Below are 23,553 nucleotides of genomic sequence, written 5' to 3' on the forward strand. Positions count from 1 at the left end.
ATTTTCTTGTCAAAAAACACACACTATGGAATGCAGTTCTTTTTCCCCCTCTCTCCTCCGTATCTGCCAGAAAACTCACGGGCAAATTCCACTTCCCCATTTTGATGATATGCTCAGTTTAGGGGCTTGGTAGCCCCTCCTACTTATGCTTCTTTCATCAGGGGAGTTTAGCCTAGTTCCGTGCACCCTTGAAATTGTAGATAGAACTGTGTGCGTGTGTGTGTGATGAGTCCAATGGACACATGCACACATGCACATATTTTTCTGGGGAGTGAGACTACGGCTTCATTAAAAAGGCCATGACCCCCACAAAAGTTTTAATTCTCACTTTTTTTAGATTATTTATTTTATCTTTAACTGACTGACCCTGCAGTAAGTTACTCTGTCGTTGTTGAATCATGCCCGATTTAGAGATGAGAAAACTGAGGCTCAGAAAGGACCACTCACACAGCTGTCAGGGGAGGCTTTCTACCTCACCAGACATCCTCACCATTAGGCTGTTCAGAATCTTTCCCGGTGTTTTGCAGATAGGATTGCACCTCAAGGAGCACTCAAAGCATTGACTCTAAGAATGCATATAATCTGCCCAAGTTTTCTGGAAAACAAGTGAGGGTTATCAATATTATTGCTGCCTGTTGCTCAGTAAGCACTCACTGTATGTCTGCTGAGCCAGATGCTGGTCTGAACCGTACTTTACAGTTGAGGAAACGGAGGCATGCATTTACAATGCTAAAAAAATGGCAGAGCAAGGATTTGAGCCAACTCCATTGGACTCCGGAGCCAGTATCTCTAAGCACTGCTTCCTAGAATTAAGAAAAGGGAATTTTAAGAAAAAAGGCAATTTTGTAAACCAATTTTTAAAAATCCCTCAAGTTTGGCCGGTGGCGGGGGGGCGGGGTGGGGGGAAGGGGAAGGTGCTAGCATAGACTGAGGGTAGCTCACAGATGGCTTAGCCAGAGGAAAGTGGCAGTAGGAGTTAAAAACACACACATACAAACCTGGGAGATAATTCTCTTTCTCTTTAGCCCCAGAGTCATCGCTGTAGGGACTTTGTAATAACAGTTACTCCAATAGCTGAATTCCGGAACCTCCTTCAAGTTCTTTTAGCACTGAGCTCTTGACAAGGGGGGGACTAAGTTTAACCTTTGTATCACACCCCGTGTACAGGGGCTTTGAATATAATTACTCATTAGTTCAAGAAGAAGTCACAGGAGGAAACGGGGGCTCATTTCTCCTCCTAACCACCCAGCATCCTCCTCTTCAAGACCGAAGCCCTTAGAAACAGAGACACTAGGAGGCCTCTGGCCGTGCTTACTATTTTCAGCCTTGAGTAACACTTCAATTAACCACTGGAGTAATAAGAAGTGAGCCCCAGCAGTCTTGAGACAGTGGATTTTAATTGCAGTTATAGTCAGGACCATCAGTAAAGCCTTGGGAATCATCGTTTACAGATACCGTTCTTCTGGAGGTACACATCATAACTGATGATGTTCAACAATTTAAGAAACCAAAAGCAACTCTATTTTTGCCTTCCTTAGATATCGTTAAAGTCCAGTGTAGTTCCAGCCTGCACATAGCACTTACTCAAGTTTAACTACATGTACTTGTCCAAAAATATAAATATACACATACATTTGTACACACACACACCAAACACATACACAGACATACAGGGACATACATACGACAATGAGTCTCTTTGTTCACTCAGTGGTCCTTTTACTTTCAAACTAGATATTTATTGTCGTTTGCCCTAGGGAAAGGGAAGCCACAGCCAAAAGACAAAGAGAAACACAAGTGGTTAATTTCTGGCTTTTGTGTTTCTAAGAGCCCAGGCCTTGGCAACTTAAAAGCGTTTCAAGGGTAATTTTGACTCTAGGCAGTTTTTGTTTCATGTGCTGACTTTACAACCTAGCCCTGAAAAAGCCACCTCTGTCCACAGCCTTCTCTTTAAGCAGAGACTTTCATCCTGATCAGAAAGTCGATTTCCAAGGCCACTCAGCAGGATCTAACCCAGAGCGTTGGTCTTAAACCAGTACAATGAATTGGAATAAGAAGAGCCAGCCAGAGGTTACCAAGTTCAGCTCTGTACCTCCAAGCAGGTCATACTCACAAGGGTGCAGACACCATTTTTCACTGTATTTGTGCCGGGAAGCACCCCAGGCTCCCATTCACCAATTACCATGACACCATTTAGAAGAGAATGCCAGGAGACCAAAAAGAGGGGGAAAGCCATTGTCATCACTCTTCTCAGGAATACCTGGCTTCACAATTTATACTTAACTGCTGACACTTGAAAAGTCAAACATTTTGGTGAAATGAATCAAGTGTAGTGTTTCTTTTATGAGATCCCCTTGCAGGAAAGGGAGGTTTCGCACCTCGTGGAGACCAAGCTTGGTTATCCATCATAGTAAAGTCAGCTGTCCTAGCCAGCTTCTCAGAGGTCACGCGATCGAATCAGCAGCTCTTACAACTATATTATTGCTTACGGAACAGTAATTGAGGCACCAGATCAAAATTACCTGGTCTAATAGGCAGTGAACAATTTTCAGTCAATAAAATTATAAGCCAAATCATTCATTTCATAACACTCTGGCTAATTTATTTGTTGACCTTTTAATATCCATAGCTCTTCAGTGGTATTAACTGCAACTCAGACAAAATCTCTTGTTCATTTCACTTTCATTGATTTTTTTTTTTTTTTCTTTTTCCCATTGAGGCAATAACAGCTGCCTGAAAACAGCCTTTTCCTTTCCACTGTAAAAGTCAGTCATGTAAGTTAGCATGTCTTACGTTGATGTAGCTGCGTTAGCTTACAACCTACCTTAATTTCATGGGATTCAGAAGTCTTCCACGTTTGTAACAAAGGCAAAGCTTTTGGGCGCGTCTCCAGCCACGCGGCACGATGATACATAATCATATGTTTGAGAAGTAAGAGGGGTGTCATCTAATCTGAACACAAAATCAACTTTAAAATTAGAGGAGGTTCAGAAGCCCCCCCTTCAAGCCCCTGCATTTTCTTTAGACTAGAACACTTTCGATGCCTCTCGTGTGAATAGCAGTAGACCCTTTTAAAATATCTGATTCCTTTGTTTTGAATATTTCTGCAGATTTTGATTATGGTTTGAATTTTATTTTTCTTTAAAGACTGTGGGCAATGAGTGTGCGCTAGAATGTTCGTTCAGTAAGCTTCAGCTGAAGCTTCTTCTATAATAAAATGCTATGGAGTCTTCAGAATGCAGGGCTGTAAAATATAATTGTTACACATTTGGCATTTTATGCCTCCCTAGAACTAACCACTTGCTACCTACACCTCATCTATGCTCCTCCTTTCCATTTCAATTTACTCTAAAGTGGTCCTTAGCCATAATGAGAATGCCCCTTTCAGCGGAAACATGTTTAATTATATCCATGCTAGATGAGAGTGACTCCTCTCGGTCATAGGGCTTCTGAGTAAAGCGTGTTTAAAGTGTGACAATAAAGGTTTCTAATGATCTGCGGTAAGCTCTATTTCGAGAAGTTCATATTACCAGAAGAAATGAAAAATTTAAGGAATGTCTCAGAGGATCGGAAGCTAAACAGTGCTCAAGTATTATTTTGGTTTGTTTTACTCCTTCCCTCACTGCCCTCATTCTATGATTTTTTAGGATGCAAAGTCTGCCACTGTGGAATTTTCCATTTGGCTGAATAAACACAAAGGAAGTTGGGACATAAAACTACCCTCCACAGAAATGCCTCTCAGTCAACTAGTATTTATTGCATTGTACATCCAGCTCTACAGGAAATGGGCTGCCAGAAACTTCCAATCACTTTTTCAGCTTTTAGACTTTCCAATCAGTAGTTTCAGAAGCAAGTGGGGAAAGAGCTAGAATAGAAGTTAAAGGCTAGTAAGCTGAATATACTGTTTAAAATTTGGACCCAATAGTAAACTCCAACGTGAGGAGGTGAATGGATTCAGTGCTGATTTCAGTGCCGATAGGTGCTTATGGACTTTAAACCAGGAGTGATTTTGCCGGTCCTCTTCATTTTGTTTTGCTGATATTTGAACCCACTGTATCTTGAATCCCCTGATAGGGCAAAGTAGAGTGGTGATACATGGGCGACAGGGCAATGTGCAGTGACAGGAAAGTATTGTACTTCTTTCTCGGGAATCACCCAGGTCAACTTGACTTTGATAATTGACGTTTACGTTTAGCTTCTGTTTTCTTCTTCGTCCCTCAAAACATTATTTTCTAACTGAGGGAGCATAAAGCCAAGCACAGGTTGTCTTCCCAAATTACAGAAGCATCCCTGGGCTTGAATTTTATGAGGGAGTTCCCAGAGTCTCAAAATCTGATCCTGAGATTTGAAATTAATGTTGTGTTGGTAAACGGGTACCCATCTGGCTTTATGAGTTGGTCTACATGTGCTCTGAATGAAAGAGAGTTCAGGCCATCTCCCCCGCTCATCTGGGTTTAAATGACTCAAAACATGGAACTGGGTTTATAAACGGGCTCAGTATTGGATGGTTAGACAGCCTTCCCATTCTCTCTGGAAGGCTAGGTGGGCCCAGTGAATATGAAATTATTAGCAACACATTTGAGATCAGATGCTGCAGAGAAGATTCACATGGAAGGTGATTACTCCTCAGAGGGTTTATTGTCATGAAATGGAAGGAAAGGTGAATTAGCCATGTCTGCGTATCAGACATGATATGCCTGGTCCCTAAGAGTGTGCAAATACCTAAGTATTTCTAAGAGCCTAGGAGTATAGTTAATAAAAGGCTGATGTACATCAAGACAAACCTCATGTTGTTAGCAGCCTATAACTTGAGATAATGTCTGTACCCGACATGATTCATTATGTTAATCACAAAATTAAAATGTAAGTACAAGCCAGCAGGAGTGAAGGAGCAAATTCACATTAAAAAAAAAAAAAGTGGTATTAAAACACCCCCCAGTGATCAAGACTTGACCTTTGGGAATTTATATATTGGATTTAAAGGTCTAGAGCCAAATGGAGCACCAAATTTAAGTCTTCTGCTTTTATAAACTATGCCAAATACATGACTCGGTCATTTCCTCATGTAAATTAAGCACGCGCTTTTAAAAATCAGTGATGATCTTAAATGAGCTCTTCAACAAGAATTTCTCAGGGGCTGTGGTTTGCTGAACATAGTGCTAGGGGCTTAGAGAAGGAGATTAAGACCTCAAAGAGCCTGTAGTCTGGTTGTGGAGATTGGAGACTCACACATTTAAGACCAGAGCAAAATGACCCCACAGTGTCCACTTCTGTGCAGTGCTGGGCGGTGCAGTCAGCACTATTTTTCAGAGGAATGAGAGAGGTTAGGAGCTGGGGTCTCAGTGAAGGTGGAATTAGTTCTGATAGGATAGTGTAATTATGAAGAGCTCAGGCTCTGACGTCTAACGGGCCTGAGATTGAATCCCTACTCAGCCATTCATTAGTTGTGTGACGTCAGGGCAAGTTGGCGGACCTCCCTGAGTCTCAGTTTCCTCGTCTGCCAAACGGCGATACGGAGCCTCACCACGAAGACTGAATGAGTTCATGTTTCCCTTTCCATAAACAACGGTTATGTTTTCCACTACTCTACCACCACCACCAGCACCACCTTCATCATCAGGCCCCTAGAGGATGGGAAGATATTGTAAATGGGCACAGACTGAAGCCAGCTTCCCAAATAAAGGCAAAATGAGTAAAGGTATGGAGATAGGAAGGAGCCCAACATGTTACTTCCAGGCTGGAGAGGACTAACTAGCCCAGAATAGAGGGCAGTTCTTCAGATGTTTAGGGAGAGGAGATTGGATAAAGAGGATAGGACCAGATGGTGGCGGAAGTCTTTTGCAATTCCCACAGAACGCCGTACCTTAATTCTGGGAAGACAGGGTGCCTTGAAAGGTGCTGGAGAGTAATATCGGTGTGTGACTGCTGGGACAAGAGAAAGTTCACAAATTATTTGCTAACTGATTGGGTTGCAACATACGAAGTAAAGCCAAATCTTCTCTCTGCATTTGTAGCCCATTCAGCACTTTCATTATAAAGGTTCCAAAACATAGTAAAACTTGTACCAATTATACTTGAACTGTTTCTCGAACCCCAGTCATCCTTGAATCTTCCTAGTGTTTCTACTAACTCTAAGCAGATTTAGTATGGTTCATCCATTTTTTTTTTCCTCTCCAGATCTCCATTCACATAATCATCAATCGATGGTCATAGGAAGGCAGGTAAAGACAGGTTTTAATTGAGAAAGGAAATAGGTCAGCAAAGAGTTGTTGCAGTTTTTAAGGAGTACACATTTTCTCTTTCTTTAAGAGAGAAGAAATCCAAAGCCATGAAAAGAAAAATAGTCTGACTCAGAATGCAGGTTGGAGAACAAGCAGTAGCTCTACAAGGAGACTCTGAGGCTTTTCACTATTTAGGGTACTGGTATTTGTCTTCTTAATTCCCCAATGGGATATGTATTTTTTTTTAATCCAAGGATAGGATTAATTATCTTGGAAGAGTCTAATCTCTACCCTCATGTTTTAAACCGCAAGCAGCGAGACGTTTTAAACATTATGAAAAGAAGAGAAAATCTCTCCTGACAAATAAATGCTTTGAAAAATTAGATATTAGTACTTGTCAAGTGCTCTCTCTTTTCAGAAATATTAAAATTGCATATTAGAATGGAAGGATCCTTACACGATGCTCCCTCCTAATGTCACAAAAAATAAGACTTTAGGAACAATTTCAGAGACAAAAGATTATATGAGACATCCAGCTTGTCCCCTTATGGGAAATTTCTCTCTTTAACATCCCAGGCTCAATCATTTCCTAATGTGAAATTACAGATTTTTCAAATTACCATATAAAACTGCAAAAAAATTACACTTGTGACCACCGAAGAGATAGCGTATACTATCAGATTGATTTTAAGAGGCATACATCTTTTATACTACCTGTCATTTTTATAATGCCTTTTACAAATTTAATCAATACATTTTAACATTCTATATACTTTAAGTGTAATATACAATAAATATTCAAGTTTCATCTTAAACATGCTTTAGCCTTTAAATTGTTAAAACTGCAGTGCCCTTTCAATCTACTTACATAATGTCATAAAATATACATTTCAAGGTAAATGAAGTCAGCTACTTCAATTTAGTCCCTCAAACTGGTAGTAAATGAGAGGTTAACACTATGGTGCCAAAACCATTATTGAGTAAATTTAGCACCTTGGACAGCTCTGTAAAATCTTTATTGCTTTCCTGACCTGCTCGTCATGTTCTGTCTGTGTGTTCAGTGGCTCTCAGCTCTGATTGAAAGGCAATATATTAGATCCCCAACACAAACACGCTTGGGGGCTAGTTCACTGGGAGCATAATGACATGGAGGTGAGAGCAATTTTCTGGTCACCAAAATCCAAGCACCTTGCAGGTCCGCTGCACTAACTCACAGAGGACCCAGAAATTTCCTTTCTCCTTCCCATTTGCAGAAATAACTAATGGAAGCTGAATCACATTGGCAAAGCTGAGCCAAAAGTGGACCCTCCCTTAAACCCCGTAGTTGATACCACGATGAAGGACATTTTAAAATAGGCGAGATATCATTTAAGGGAGTCACTTCCAGGACACAACATCAGATTCACGCACTGTCCTCAAGACTGCTGGTCTGAAGCAATGCTGGCTGCTGACCCACCTACGGTGGCAACGTGCCTAGTAGAAAGCATGTCCCGGCTCTTTGTATTGAAGGAGGCGGCAACTCTAGGAAGTGAGATTCACAAGCTTCATTTTCAGAGGATTGAATGGTGATGAGAGCTCTGGGTATTGAATAAGGAGAAAAAGGAACAAGTAGATTATGTTATTGAAAAATGTTATCACCAAAAATGTATCAGTTTAAAATATACAGCCTACACTGATAGTTGGAATTTTTCAGGCACAAAAACTTCAAAGATCTTGGAGTTTATTGTGGAGTTTACCTTCCCTCATCCCTGGTTCTGTGAAATTAATTAAAAGAAGAAACACTGCTCTAAATCCTCAGTGATACTGTTCCAAGATTGAAGTTTGCAAGTGCAGTTTCTGACTGCACCTTATCTTGCTTTTGACAGAGACTTGTATTTTTTTTTTCCCTGAAATGAAAAGAAAAATACCTTCTCTGCCAAGTCCAAACACTGGCATAAATATTTATTTGAAGAAATAAATGAATATAGACCCAGAGAAGTCAAATTTTGGTAAATAAACTAACCTGATCCTGTTTTGTTTTCATCTTTCCTAAGAGCCAGATAAAGCCGTGAGGTTTTAGTGGAGGCAGCACAAGCTGATTGGATCTGGGGATAGGGTTTACTGTGCCCATACCATAGTAAATTATTAACTGCTGTTGTCAGACAGCACTGCAAACAAACAGTGGTAGATTATCTTGTAGCTTGCGTTAAAAAAAAATAAAGAAATTATTTCAGATGTATTGATTCAAACCCCATTGATTATATAATGTTTTTCACTCCTTATATGAAAAATAACAGAACTGTTTTATAAATGGGGTCTAGCAGCTTAAGGCAAGCATAAATGTTTATTGAGAACTGAAAACCCCTCTATCTCATTTTTGAATTTAGGACATTATATATGTCACAAGTAGTTACTGCAGTATGACAACTATTTTATCTTATAGAGAATTTAAAATCGAAAAATGCTAATATGTATCTAAAAGCGTGTCATTTCAAGAGTTGTTCAAGAATTTTTGAAGAGGCTATGGTGACAGCAAAATGAATGCAATTATATCCCTATTTTCTGATCAGCGTCTGCAGTATGTGAAAATTGAACAGCACTGCTTCTCCATGCAGAAATCTATTGTGTAAAATGTTTAAAGTTAAACTTCTTTCTGAAACTTTACCCACAGCAAAAATAGTATAAACATATCTTCTTGCAAATCACTTCTGATAACCACACCACGCCTTTATGTTTGCTCCTCTGATAAACCTCCATTTTATTTGTATCTAGCTTAACTTTCCTTTTCACATTCCAGTATAAATGAATCTGCAGAAAATTAGGGCTGAATGAAGAGGGAACGATTTCTTGTGGTTAGAATGAAAAAGAATTACCACCACACACATTTTTGTAGAGCGCCCTATATTATTAGAAACAAACATGCTAGCTAAATATGGAAGCCCACCTAAATGAAAAGGAGACATTTTTTCTTCACCTGGAGTGAGCAGTGGAGCATGTATCTAGAAGGAGAATGAATGAGCAAATGGGGAAAATGACAAACAATACTGAAATAGCAAAGAATGGCTAGACGAGAAACAGACTCTGCCGGTCATGAAAATTGGTGCAGAGGGAGCTTCCAGGGGCAGGGAGAATTCTTTTGTGAGAACCTCTGACAAAACAGTGCATTGCCCCAGTAGATGGGTTTACTACATCGCCCCCTTATATCATGACTCTGCCGTGCAAGGGAGATAAACAAAAGTTTAATGCTACATGCTTCTAGTTGCTGAAGATTGATTGGACATCTCTTGAAAATGACCTGTCTGATAAGGTCATGGTTCCTGGAATAAGCAGTTAAGTGCAAAATAAACACATCTTAGGGATTCATAACATGCACCAACTGACATCCATCATAGTAATCTAGTAAATGACCTCGCAATTGTATTCAGCAATAAACATATGAGTGCTTTATCGTGCTTATGGCACACTATTGAGTGATGTATTTTATCTTGCAGTACCAATGATGCTCACCTTTTGACTTGATTAAGTGTGTACGTGAATAGGGATACATTGGTGATTTAATGCCATTCGGGGGTTCTTTTAAAGCAGTGCGTTGGCAAAGGATGGCCAGAGGAAAGTGGTACGTGATGATGTGAAAAGATAATGACATCCTGCCTTCACTCAGAGGATTGTATCTGTTTTTCTCCCTGACAGGAAGTGATACTCAAAAGGGCTGCAGATCTGGTTGAAGCGCTGTATGGGATGCCACACAACAACCAGGTGAGCACAGTGGGTCTCGAACCTTCCACATTCAACCGAAGTGCCTGGAGTCATTATTAGAATGAAAGAGTATGAAAAATACAAAAGCTCTTGCATGAGTTCAGTGTATAAGTCATTCGGACCTAACGGGTTGCAAGGCCATTCAAGTCTTCTCTCTCTCTTCTTTTGTAAATCTTTTAATGCCTTTCCTAGGGAATAATTTTTTCTTACCAGAAAAGGTACTTTATTTAAAAGGACTCTTCTGTGGGAATGTAGTTCATCACTGAAGAAGAGAGTTACCGGTGCTTGGTCTTATTCCTCTCAGGTTTTCAAGAAAATTTAGGAGGAAAAGGGAGATTTAATTTCTTCTCCTAAAAAGTATAATGAGGCCTGAATATTGTCTGCTTCTATTTCGTAGAGCAGCTCCATGTATCTGACTCAACTTGCTCAGGAAACTGAGTCTGAGAAATCCTCCTTCCTTGCTTGTGTCATTTGAATCAGTGTCCAAGGGACACAGTCCCATTAATACTCAGGGACACAGGTCATCATGTAAACTTGCCCTTAACTTCATCTGGGGAGATGAGTTGCAGGGTGTGTGTGTGTGTGTGTGTGTGAGTGAGATGAGTTGCAGGGTGTGTGTGTGTGTGTGTGTGAGTGAGATGAGTTGCAGGGTGTGTGTGTGTGTGTGTGAGACCCCAGAGTTCTCTGTGTTACCTGTGGGGAAGGAAAGCCCCAGGTTGCTGTCCTGTACTGCGAGGTAGTATAGAGGGGACTGGCTGAGTTAATGGGCTTTCAGAGTCCGACGAACAGGGTTATGCAGCCCAGCTCTCTCCTTAAATAGGTAAGTGTCCTGAAGTGAGGTCTTGGCCTCTCTGAGCCTCAGTTGCCCCATCCGTGGTATGGGCGTGACGATGATGAGACGGAACACACAGGTCGGTTGAGAGGGCTGCAGAAGGTAGTGCTGTTAACCACGGAAAGCCCTAAGCACGGCCTGTAGTCAACACTTGGAACGTGGTACTGCTGGGAATCTGACTGGGCAGCTAAGGGGGATGTTCCTGTTACTTTTCAGGAGATTATTCTGAAGAGAGCAGCTGACATCGCAGAGGCCCTGTACAGTGTCCCCCGCAACCACAGCCAGCTCCCGGCCCTCACTAACACCTCGGTCCACGCGGGAATGATGGGCGTGAATTCCTTCAGTGGACAACTGGCTGTGAATGTCTCCGAGGCGTCGCAGGCTACCAATCAGGGTCAGGAGCCCCACTCTTCCCCTCCCCGTTTCCCTGCCCCTTCCCAACCTCAAGCTACCCCACCCCCATTTATTTGGCACAAAACAGTGTTTATTTTTAAAAAGTCTTTTTTTCTTTTTTTCCCCCAAAAGGGGAGATTCCTAGTCTGTGTGTATCAGATATTACTGTAGAATTTTGGTTCTAGCCATCATGTCTGGTAATTTGGTGGAGGGGTAGAAAGAATGCATGCATTTAGTTACCTCACCATTTGACTTTTCACTGTAAAACATGAACGACAGATCACAAGGAGGGGTGGAACTCAAGTTCTGGAGGGGCCAAAGCACATCATCCTTGCCCAGGGGGTAGGAACCGGTTACCTCCAGGGTATTATGTCTCTTAGATTAGGATTTATTTCTGTTCCCAAATGATAAGTGATTGATAGGTCCTGCACTGCCACTTCTCACAGGCCCACTAAGTATCTATGATCTCCTGAGAAATGTGTCTTTTGCTCGCTTCCCATTTTAATCACGGAGCTAGCACCACCAATCCAGCCATGAATCACCTGGCCCCTTCCCTTCAGGATGCAGCGGTGGGGCAAGAAACAGAGACCTTCCTTTCCCCAAGCTTCTCAGACCCGCCACCCATCCGCCACCCACCCAACCTCATCCTTGGTTTTGCCCCCGCCCCTCAGGTTTCACCCGCAACTCAAGCAGCGTATCACCACATGGGTACGTGCCGAGCACCACCCCTCAGCAGACCAACTATAACTCGGTCACCACGAGCATGAATGGATACGGCACTGCCGCCATGTCCAATTTGGGCGGCTCCCCGACCTTCCTCAATGGCTCAGCTGCCAACTCGCCCTATGCCAGTAAGTAGAGATGTGTGTCCTGTGTTTCTGCACATTTTTGCTCTAAGAACTGGGCGTCGTGCTGTGTGGCCCACTGTGCAGGTCTCCCCAGTCCCCAGTCTGAGGGCCCCTGCCCCGCCAGGTGCAGGCCCAGGTGATGGGACCAAAGCCAGCACGGTCCCCGGCAGGAATCTCTGCCCTCCTTGCTCACCATCCTCCCCATCTCCCTCACAGAACTCGGCTGCAACCAAAACAGCAGCGTGATGTCATTGCAGGAACCCAAGCTTCCAGTCAGATGGAGTTGGGTTTGACTCTTTCTTCTACCAGTTGCTGACTGGTGGCTGCGGGCAGGTTCCTCTCCCCTCTAAACCTCAGTTTTCTTTATCTATCTGTAAAATGGGGAAGGAACCAGTACCCGCTCCCAGACAGTTACTGTGAGACTTGGATAAAATAATGCACGTAATGAGCTCGTCCTGAGGCCTGGCCCATAGGAGATGCATTCAACAAATCTAGGTACTAATCATAATGACAGAATGATAATATTAAGTGGTGCTGGTAGTATAGCATACTAACAAACAACTATCCAAACTTAAAATCTCTTTTTTTAGTGCTTGGAAAGTTTTTCCCCTTTGTGTTTGATATATACAAAGAAAAAAACGAAAACTGAACAAATCAAAAAACACACTTTATTTTTTTCCAAAAATTTGGCATGATGAAAAGAAATCACACACACACACACACACACACAAGAAATTGTTGGACAGTGTCTCGTCCCTGTCTTAAAGAAGCTTAGCTTAAAGGCTTTTCTTTATGCAACGTTTAGATTGCATCTAAAGAACCTCAGGGAACTGGCATCTTTACATATAAAATGTCATAGGCTGTGTTTGCGCAATCTCTTTGTCGCCCTTTGAGGATCTTTACATAGAAAACCAAGTTCATCTTGGACAATGTGGGTGGCTCTTCCGGTGTATAAAATATGTAAACTCTTAGAATTTTGTGGGATGATAGCCGCTGTGTTGTTTGTTTGTTAAATGAAAGAATGGTCACGTTTTTAAAATGAGAGTCTCAGCTAAAAATACGGAAAAGGATGCTTTCTCTGATGATAGTGGAAATGTGGAGTGTGCTAGGCTGTTGAAAAAGGAAAGATCATTCTTGGTCTTTGTGAGAAGTTATTTCTGAAAGTAATACTTAGGGCCATTTACCTTCTTGGTGAATCTGTAGGCTCAGTGTGTCCTGTGTTTCTGCACATTTTTGCTAAATCTCTGTATTTCTTTATTTCTACTTGATCTGCTCGGAATCAGCAGCTTGTTGAACATTTAAAATTCCCCCTAATAATCTGCATCTATTACGTCTGTCTGCTTGATCATCAGTGTTTGGGGTCAGTTTCACATTAGATTTTGATTTGTCAAAAAATTGTTTCTCACAGATCTATCAATCATTTCAGTGTTCTCCCTTCTACTCAATCAGAAAATGTTTCAATCATGACCTGAAAATTAAAAGGTGGCGTTCTTAATTAAATCCATAACCTAATTGCTACGTGGTAGCAATTCAGTTGAGGGGCTTGGATTGCTCTGTCTTCCCAAGCCCTTGCAGACACCCAGCGACTTGAGCCTGAGATTACATCCGTCAGACTACGAAACTTCGAACATTTAATTTCCATTAATTGATTTCCTCAGTGCTCACAAATATAGTATTAAATTCTCAAATAGGCTCTCAGATGGGACAGTTTTATCTGCATAAATGCAAATAAAACAATAAACACAAAGCCCAGCTGATTTGAATTTTTGTCTCCATAATATTTAATTATTCATAAACCACTCATGTTGAAAAATTCCAAACAGAATAAAAAATAAAATAAGACATTCCACTGGTGAACACACTTTCTGGTATAGTGGCTGATATCTAATAATGTTATAACAAATGGAACTGCTTGACTATATTTCACCCCTTCCTCTGTTAACGCCCCCTCCCCAAACTCCCCACCTCTAAATACACATAATGATCGCATTTGCCAAGGAGATTAATTGCCTTCCTCAGTGAACCAGCAGGATTTCAAGTCTACGAATATTTAAAAATCAAACCTCCAGTGCAGGAGTTTTGCAATTTAAATGGGTGTTATTATTGAGCGTATTTTCACATTCACAAATCCTCAGAGATGTATAAAAATGCTGGTCTCATTAAAAGAAAAAGTCCAGTTTAGAAAATGTTTGTGAAAACTCTGATGATGGCGGCTCTGTGTTCTGCCCCGTAGAGCATCCAGTGCGTCTGGATTGTGTAGTGCTGAGGGCTGGTTACAAGGGGTCATTTCCCCTACCCCCCCACCACCCCGATTTGATAACCACTTCCCTACCTTTCCAAAGCCAGCAGGCCGAGGCGGAGGCCACCTAACTGGCAATTTGGATGCTGGTGTGCTCATGGGAAGGGGCCTGTCCGATGGCAATCTGTTTGCTTAGCAGGGTAGCCCAGTAGAAAGAGCACTGCATTTGGGTTTGCTTCCTGGCCTCACCTTCCAGCTACTGGCCCTGGGGCAAGTCACTGGACTATTTTCTGAGTCTCAGCTCGCTGGGTTTGCTCAGGTGTCAAAAGGATGTAATAGGTCCCAATTTAAGCTGGCTTGGCCAATGCCATGGATGAAAAAGATGTGAAGATTCTTGCAGGTGATAAAGCAATATATAAGGTTTATGACATAATGTGAAAAATAATACAGTGAAGGAGGCGGTGCCTAGAATTTGAACGAAGTGCCTGAAAATCATCAGACAGGATTCATACTTTTTCCCAGGAGACGGAGGAAATGGAAGGTGAGTGTGTGATGGCACCAGTCCTGAGTGTAGAGGGCTTTCGTGTGCTCAAAATCTGTCTCCTAAAGTGACCTGAGATTATTAGCAACTATCAAAAGATAGTTGGCAAAAGAAAGGCCAGGCACAAGAAAGGCCAGGCAGAGAGGACTGTGGTTGGTGGAGAACGTGCACCGCCCAAACTCTTTCGTATCCCCAAGCAGCTAGGTTTTCTCTCTCTCTGAACTGCCAAAGGTCTCCTCCTATCATTGCTAATTCACGTCCCCACCACTCCCAGACTGTGAGTATTTACATAAGGCTCCGATCCTGCTGCTTATTGGTTCACACTCATCTCTGTACAGCTCCGCGGGGCATAGAGAGAATTTGAAACTTTGACTTGTAGTCCTGCGTTAGTCACACGTGTTGCACGTGGCAGGCTGTTTACCCGCCTGGCTTCCGACCTACCTCTGTCTGTCTTGTGGAGCAGGAAGATACAGTCATATCCTTCAGGAAGCTGTAGCTCCATGGGGAGACAGGCGACACACACACACACACACCACCATCTGCCAGTGCCTTAAGCTGGAATCCTGGTGTTGCCTTCAACTCACTCTTCTTCCTCACACCTCTCCTTCCACTGGTGACCACACTCTCTCAGGTTGGCTTCCTCCTGTCTCTTGTATCCCCAGACCCTTTGCTAGAACCTTAGTTTAGGCCCTACCTGCAGTGCTTCCCCTGACACCTCCTCCACGAAGCCTTCTTTGGTCTCCCTTCCCTGCCTCCCCAGAGTTGGCCATACTCACCTTTGAGGCTATCATGTGGTACTCGACCCCTCATAAGAGCGCTCTTGTTTCCTGGCTTGGGGTGCTCTAGCACGCTGCCTGGTACATAGTCGGCCTACAACAAAAGGAAACACATGCCGAGTACCAAATGATGAGAGCAGACAAGACCCTCAGAGTTCAGGGAAGGCTCCTGCTAGAAGGGCGGCCTGAGAAGGATGGGTGTCAGGGTCGGAGCTGAGCCGCCTTGTGTCAGGACACCAGGAGAGGCACTGATTTCTCTTTTCCCATTGCCCCTTAGTCGTGCCATCCAGCCCCACCATGGCCTCCTCCACAAGCCTCCCCTCCAACTGCAGCAGCTCCTCCGGCATCTTCTCCTTCTCACCAGCCAACATGGTCTCAGCCGTGAAACAGAAGAGTGCTTTTGCGCCTGTGGTCAGACCCCAGACCTCCCCACCTCCCACCTGCACCAGCACCAACGGGAACAGCCTGCAAGGTAAGCCCCAGGCCCCACCCGGGCCAACCAGACGCCCTGACTCACCTTCCCAGGGCCTGAAGCAGATGCGCCACTGCTGCGAGGGGATCGGCCTTGGGCCTGCCTGCTTCTGTCCACCCTCATCTATTCTGTTCCTTTGTGTTCACCCTCGTAGGCCCTGGTCCCTGACGCGCCCCCCCCATTCCCGCCCCCCGTCCAATCCCTCCTCTGCTGGAGTTGCCTGAGCAGTTCTCTTTCCAACTCCAGCAATTCTGCTCAGGCCTGGGGTTTGCTTGAGAATACTGTTTCCACTTACTAATGCCATCGTTTCTCTCTCCTCTCTCATTCCCTGTGGTCGCCATAATCAGATCAGTCTTTTGTGGACTCTAGCAAGTTCTCCACTGCAGGGTCTCTCCCGGGACTGGCCTTCTCCTGAAGTAGGTTCCCTTCCTGTTGCCTGTGTCAGCATGCACATTTGGTGGGGCTGATAATGGGGAGGGGGTGAGTTGGCCAAGCCAGAGCCCTGAGGTTACAGCATCTTAGACCAAGGACCCAAGACTTACTACTGGGAACCAGAAACCCCGAAGTGCTACTAGAGGACTCTGGTTCATATCAAAACTGTTCGATTTCCTCCCCCTCATGGAATATGGAAAATAACAGAGTAACCAAATTTGAGGTGACCTTTCTATTCACTGAGAAGAAACCCAACCTTTTAAAATGGGTCCCACCATTTCTTACACTTTTCTTACTGGCACTGAGTTGTGGTGTTGACCTGCATGACCTCCCTCCTTCCCCACAGTGGGATCGTGTGATCAGCACTCAGAGCCCCTACCTTAGAGACGAGAAAGCGAAAGGTTAGCGAGGTTATGGAATGGCTTGACTTCCGACAGGGGTGGGTGGCAGAGGCTGGCTTCAAACTCAGGCTCAAGAGTTCACCTCCTCCCTCCAGCTTCCAAGCACTTTACTGCTCAGAGGGGGTAAACGAGACGTATCCAGGATTCGTAAGGCAGCTGGCGGGGAAGTAAGATCAATAACATCATCAGTGCCATTCCTTGAGCACTGACCAGTGCTAAGCACTGAGCCTGCTTTATCCTATTTAATCCTCACAACTTCCTGATGAAACATGAGGACGATTATGATCTCCACTGTACAGAGGATAAAACTGAGGCATAAGGAGAGAAAACATCTGCCCATAGGCATAGCCAGAAACAGTGGGGATGAACAGAAACCCTCAGGGTCTACGCCCTAACCCTTAGCCTACCCAGTGCCCCACGGAGCCTTCCTTCGCAGCCGGCTTGCCCATCTTCACTGGTGGAGGTGAGTCATGGAGGTCGAGAGGGGTCAGGGGGGCAGCCCTGTTTCTTACATCTCTATCTATTTATACTTCTATACACGTACTCTGTACAGGACACTTCACACTGATGTAAACTTACATCCATTCTCTTGAAGACCCTATGAGGTTGGTACTACTCCCATTATATAGATGAGGAAGTCAAGGGCCCGTTTGCTCAAGGTCACATATCTAGTAATGGTGGAGGCCAAACTGAACCCCATCTGTGTGACTCCTGAGCCTGAGCTCCTGCTTCCTTTTCTGACTCCATAAGGGCTCAGCAAGGCACTCCTCAGAGACCTGCTGGCCAGTCTGCCCGGCACAGCCAAGGTCAGTGCCCCTGCCCCCTCCCTGAAATATATACATACACTGGCAAAGCTATCTTCTTAGAGGGAAAAGGGAGATAATCGGACTGTGGAACGACATTTCAGGCAATATTCCTTGTGATAGGAAATGCCCACCCCACAAAGGGGAGACACCCATTCCCGCAAGTCTCTCTTTCCGCTGAAAATAATGCTTTGGCACGCACAGTACACCTCCAGCTGGCAAACTGAGGATATAATGCTTAAGCGAACGTAACTTATAATGGGTTTAAGTAAGGATAAAACCCATGGAAAGCAGAAATCTACCATTCTTGAACTGCCAATGACAATGCTTGTTAAACACAGACTTGACGTCAGGAAGAAGGTATAACGGGGTTTGTAATCCGCCGTGGAGGGCTGGCGCTTGAGAAGAAAAGGCCCACGGCTCTTGCAGGGTCACAGCTGTATCACTGGCCACCGGTGACTGAAGTGGGCAGCCGTTCTGTGAGGCCGAGTGTCTTTTCATGCCATGTGGGCCAAGGAGGGAGCAGGAAGGGACTGAAAGTAGGGACTCAGCTTGAGTTTTAGAACCTCCTGGATCTAGGGAACTTCTGGTGGTGTGTGTGTGTGTGTGTGTGTGTATGCTTAAGTAATGATGAAATGGCATCAAGACAGGGACACATAGAAAGTCTGTGCATTTGTCACCCCCAGGGCATTTCTAACCCATGTCTGCACAGATTCCGAAAGTACAGAGACTGCTCCCCGCTTCTGATCAGCAGCTGAGTCTCCATCACGTTTCTAATGCACAGCTCACAGCTGGGAGGGTTTAGGGTGTGACTCAGGGACATGCTTTGTGCTGGATTTGCTATTGTGGATGACACTGCCCTTTCCTTCTAGTTGAGCATGTGTCCTGGAGATGCTTTCTGGTGGTTTTTGTTTTTCCAATACTGTCATGTATCAAACGTCCCTAGTTTGGGGGAGGTGGCAGCAGAGGAGGAATGAGTTGAGAAATTAAAGTCACGTTCACTGATACCACCTTGGAAGCTGTCCTCCCTCCTGCCCACTCCACTCTTCACCATCCACTCGCCAGGCAGGGCCCACACACCTGGGATCACACGTCTGTCCTCTGTGCGCTGTCCCTGCGGACATGGGTGTGATGCATCACCGTTTTCAGGGAGCTCTTGCCTTGGAGTCTCCCCTGAGAAAAGTGACATTCTGACTGGAGGCTGCTAGGCCCATAACTAAAGAATTACTTCATCTTCAGCTGTCTAAATTCCACTTCTATTTAAAAAAAAAAAAGAAAGAAAGAAGGAAAAGAAAGGACACAGGTGGGTTATAGAATCGAGGGTGAGAATCTCTGAAGTGTTGCAGCCCTCCTCCTTTGCATTGTTACAGTAACACCTGCTTCATTTGGACCCACCTCGTTCAGAATCGTGATCATTAAGACAGGGCAGGTGACGAAGGAAGAGTTGGTTAAGCAAACTGACCACATAAACAAGATTAGAGGTGACACATTTAGGTTGTTTTAAGTGTTTTAAAGGTCTTTTCACCTCCAGCTACCACTCTTAATTGTCCATCGTTCTTTTTTTTTTTTTTTAAACCAACTCCTTAGAGGCCCTTTTCGCTACCAGCCCTTTCTCAGCCTCCTCTGGTGACAGCACTCACGTTTATTCCCCAACAGATACGCACTGTGGTCTCACATGATGGTGATGACAATGGTCACAGCCACTGACGTGGGAGGGAGGGCTTCTTCCCAGCCTGGCTTTTTCACTGTCTCATGTGTTCCTCCCAACCAGTCTTAGATATAGGCTGTCTACTGTCCCCATTGTACAGATGCAGAAACTGAGACAAAGCCAAGCTGGCTCATCCAGAGTTACGCAGCTAGCACATAGCGGGAGCTTGGGGTTAAATCCCAGGCCGACCGACTACTGTATCAGCCCCTGTGCTAAATGAAATGGTCATAGTCAAGCCACTGGGCTAGGACCATGTGGACCAGAAAATGCTGACCTTAAAAGCTTTTCCTGTGTTAGGGGAAACATGACACCAGGGGAAAGAAAGCAGATCTGTCTGGGAGAGGCTGGATGCCCAGCTGTGGAAGTTCAGAGGAGGGAAAGATTAGGGAGAGTTCAGAGCAGCCTAGTGGAGAAGGGTGCCTTTGAACTGGACCTTGGGTGAAGGTCAAGTAGGATTTGGGTCCAGGGAGATGGGGGAGGAGCATTTCAGGCAGAAGGATCAAGGACAACCTGAGCCAGAGTCATGTGTTGGGGGCTGTGCACCCTTCTGCAGCACAGGCACCAAGGAGCAGGGAGAAGCTTGAACAGGAAGTCCTTACCTGGGAGTCAGAAGTTCCATTCTTTACTGATACTTTAAAATTCACAGTTTCTACTTGTGATTCCAACTGGTTTTCTCTCCCAGGTAGCTAATACCTTTGACGATTTACGATTCGTCTGAGAAATTTTTTAGGACAAAGCAACTCTATCTCAGTACTTCTGGGGTCCCATAGATGTTCTGTTAAAAAAAAAAAAGAAAAAGAAAATGTTCTGGTCAAACAAACCTAGAAGTTGGTGTTTACTGCATCACTGTCTTGGAGTCACGATGCACGTATGTTTAACTAAAGGCTCTGAGACACCCCGCGGTTCGCGGTTAAAGAAAAAGAGAGTCTCCCATTCTGTTCTCTGCACTTCTTTGCCCACAGAACACTTTTCCGAATGTTAACACCAGTGAACATCCCATGAAACACTTGGGAAATTCAGACATATTTTGAATTTAAAGATAAAAACACAGAGAAATCTCCTTCCATTCTTACGTAGATAATGTCACTGATCAATCCTGATCTTAGAGTCCCCAAGTGTGTCTGTTTTCAGAGCCCAGAGACCTGAGTCACTTCGTACGCTCAGCTGTTGTCCTGGAGACATCCTTTCCCTTCTCCTCAAGATGTGCCCCTACAGCATGGATTCTCTGCAATTTCAGGCCTCAAAGGACTTCACTAATCAAGAGACAGGCAGCCCCAAGAATGCTGTCACCATGCCCTTGGACCTGTCCCCAGTGTGGGGAGTTGAAACCCCAACCATGTCCCAGACAGTCTCCGCAGCGAAGAATTAAAAACAAAAAGGCCAGAGTGATTTTACAAAAATTGTCCGCACCCTGTGCTTTCTCTCCCCACCTCCCTGAAGCGCAGGCTGGCCGGCCTCACCCAGCTCTCTGCAGCCTGGTAGCGAATCTCCTGGAATTGTCCTTCGCTCCACGCACATGTTCGGTTTGTGCAAGCTCTCCCCCCCCATTCTGTTCCTGATTAGCTCCTCATTCTTTCTTACACATATGGTGGTTCAAGGAAGACCACATTCCACCCTCTCGCTCCAAACTCTCCCAGCTCGGCAAAACTTTCCGTTTTGTCTTTGTTCTTATCACACTGAAAAATGCACTGCCTCTCAAGCCAGTAGTTTTCTGCGCTCTGGTCAGGGCACGTGCTCACCCAGCAGCCAGGGGAATGGCAGAGCCTCCTCCGTCTCGTGATGTCTTTGGCACATGTTACTGAGACTGTCGTGTCCTCATGGAAATCTTCACGGGCCCTACTGGGCCAAGTGCGTGTGCCAGTGGCATTTCTGGAACATTCTAAGCCTGAAACACCCATCCCTCTCACCCATGTAAGTAATCTTGGGGATGACAGCACGGATACAAGAAAAACAGCTTCTAACATTCCGGGAGCTTCCCTGTAGTCGTGCAATGAGGTTTCTTTATTAAACGGCCGCTTTAGAGGTGCCTAGATTCAGAGGCCACAAAGGGAGCTCCTTTCCCAAAATTTACTCATCAGTGAGGGTTCTGCGTCTGGAGTTTAGGAAGTGACGGATGAGATTTAGGGAGCTGTAACCCCCTGATATTATGTGCAAAACTCTGGGTGTAAGTACCTCTGGGGCTTCTTATGGAGAGAGGTTCCCTGGCTTTTGTTAGACCCCCAGAGGAATCTGAAGGCCAACGAAGCAAAGGTAGGAAACTGCGGGCAGACCACAGCCAGCCCTAGATACCCCCAGATATGTACGTTTGTTCACTTGGTTTTAATTTTAACTTTTTGCTAACACATATAGACGGGGCTATTTTATCTTTTAAAAAAATCCACCTGCTCACCTTCTCGAGAAGTAATTGGAAAGCTGGGTGCCTGTGAGCAGGCATTCCCGCTCGGCAGCACCGGGGCAGCATTTAGAGTGCCACCCACCCTACAGACCTCAGTCCGCACGGAGGGGACCTTGCTCACTCATGATCCCAGCCTGGGCTCTCAAGGTGCTGGAGGTTTTGACTCCTGTGTTCCAGACTAAGAAGCAGTCATCTGTGGACTCGCAGCACATCACTTAGCTTTGCTTTATAGCTTTTAATGTGGCCCTAACAGAAGTTTAATCTAATTGATCTAACATACTATTCAGGTAGCAGAACACTGAGTAGCTCTTTTTTTTAAAAAATTCTGGTCATCTAGAATTAAAAAAAAAAAAAAAATCCTGATGTTTTTAGGGCCCAGCTGATACATTCTGGCTGGGTCCACTGACGGAAATAGCAGGAAGTTGGTCAGTTTTCTACTTTGCTTTGTATCATATTGACGCTGCCTGATGTATGCTGCAGGAGACTGCCCTTTAATGCCAGGCACACACAGCAGATTTTGGCGGAAGGCATAAGGACACACGCTTATTTTGCCAGAGGGTTAGAACTCCCACGGAAAGCCCTGCCTTTAGTAAAGGTGCCTGGACGCACCTCCAGCCTGGAGGAAAAGATCCTTAGGGAGGCAGGACCACGCTGAGCTGTCACACTGCAAAGACCCTCTTGCTCCCGCTACCTCCCCCTTGCTTTTGGAGCTACAGCATCTTGAATTCTCAAGGCTTGGATTGAAATACCCAGCTCCCCATTTCAGTCAAATCCAGGGCTCACTTGAATCTTAAGGGGACTGCATCTCCAGTGGATCCCAAACCTTTGGGGGTTTAAGTTGGTCTGCATTTGGCAAGTGACACTTCCTGTTTCTAAGAAAAATGGCTTATGATGGCTTACAAAAAAGACTCCAGGAGCTTTTGGACTGCGAAACGGCTCTTGCAAAACAACATGTGGATGATTTACGTGTAAATGAATCAGAAACGTGGATTAAATTTCCTTGTGAATACAGATGGGTTTAAAAATTAACGGAAAAAGTGTTTGGCAAAATACTTTTTTTAAAAAATGGAATTGAAAATGCCAGGGCTGGGGTAGGGGAAGCAGAGGAACGTGGGGCGCACAGGGCTCACAGCCTCACCTGGCCTTCCGACGTCTACTGCAGGATTTGTGGTAGTTGGGGCTCGCTTACAGACAAAGGCACATTCTCGCAGACATGAGAGTTGGGAAATTTACAGGGTCACTTCCTAGATGCAGTCACCACTGACAAGCACATTCATTTAAATTTAGAATTGCCAACAAAAAGAAAGCAATGACTTCCTCTCTGCCTGACAGGATGTTAAGCCGTCACTGGGAGCCAAAGATGGCTGCCTCTTGCTTCTAACGTAAGCATCGCTCTCATCTCCACATACTTCAAAGTTGCCATCCGGAACTCTGCACTCATCCCTTTATTCCTCATACCCATCCTGTGAAGTGTTCCATATCGGATGGTACCTAGTTCATACGAGGAAACACAAGCCCGGAGAAATTAAGCAGTTCGCACCGGTCACACAGCTAATTTAGCGGCAGAAGTTAAAAATAACAGCAGCCCACCTCTATTAACTAGGAGCTGATCCGGGCTAAGCACTTCGCACTGGTTGTTTCATTTAAATCTCCAACAACCCTAACAATATCACGGCCCTTGCAAATACTGATACGCTGCATTTCTAGCTGAGGAGGCAGAGAGGTGCAAGGAGACAAGCAACTAGCTCGTCGGGGGG

General features: G+C 44.6%; 1 protein-coding gene across 5 annotated transcripts in view; it reads left to right on the plus strand.

The window, feature by feature from the left end:
- Positions 1-23,553, plus strand: part of EBF1 (EBF transcription factor 1) — a 449,793-nt gene that overhangs the window by 423,190 nt on the left and 3,050 nt on the right. For 3 of the 5 annotated variants that reach the window (XM_024760169.1, XM_024760170.1, XM_024760171.1), the window contains exons 12-15: positions 9,891-9,956; positions 11,005-11,182; positions 11,853-12,032; positions 15,863-16,057. In XM_024760169.1, the coding sequence (XP_024615937.1) occupies positions 9,891-9,956; positions 11,005-11,182; positions 11,853-12,032; positions 15,863-16,057 (619 nt within the window). Of the gene's footprint in view, positions 1-9,890; positions 9,957-11,004; positions 11,183-11,852; positions 12,033-15,862; positions 16,058-16,404; positions 16,474-23,553 lie in introns of all 5 variants that reach the window. The other 2 variants (XM_024760167.1, XM_024760168.1) reach the window with 1 other exon arrangement.

The sequence above is a fragment of the Neophocaena asiaeorientalis genome, unplaced genomic scaffold (genome assembly GCF_003031525.2).
Source record: "Neophocaena asiaeorientalis asiaeorientalis breed wild unplaced genomic scaffold, Neophocaena_asiaeorientalis_V1.1 scaffold336, whole genome shotgun sequence".
Taxonomy (NCBI): Eukaryota; Metazoa; Chordata; class Mammalia; order Artiodactyla; family Phocoenidae; genus Neophocaena; species Neophocaena asiaeorientalis.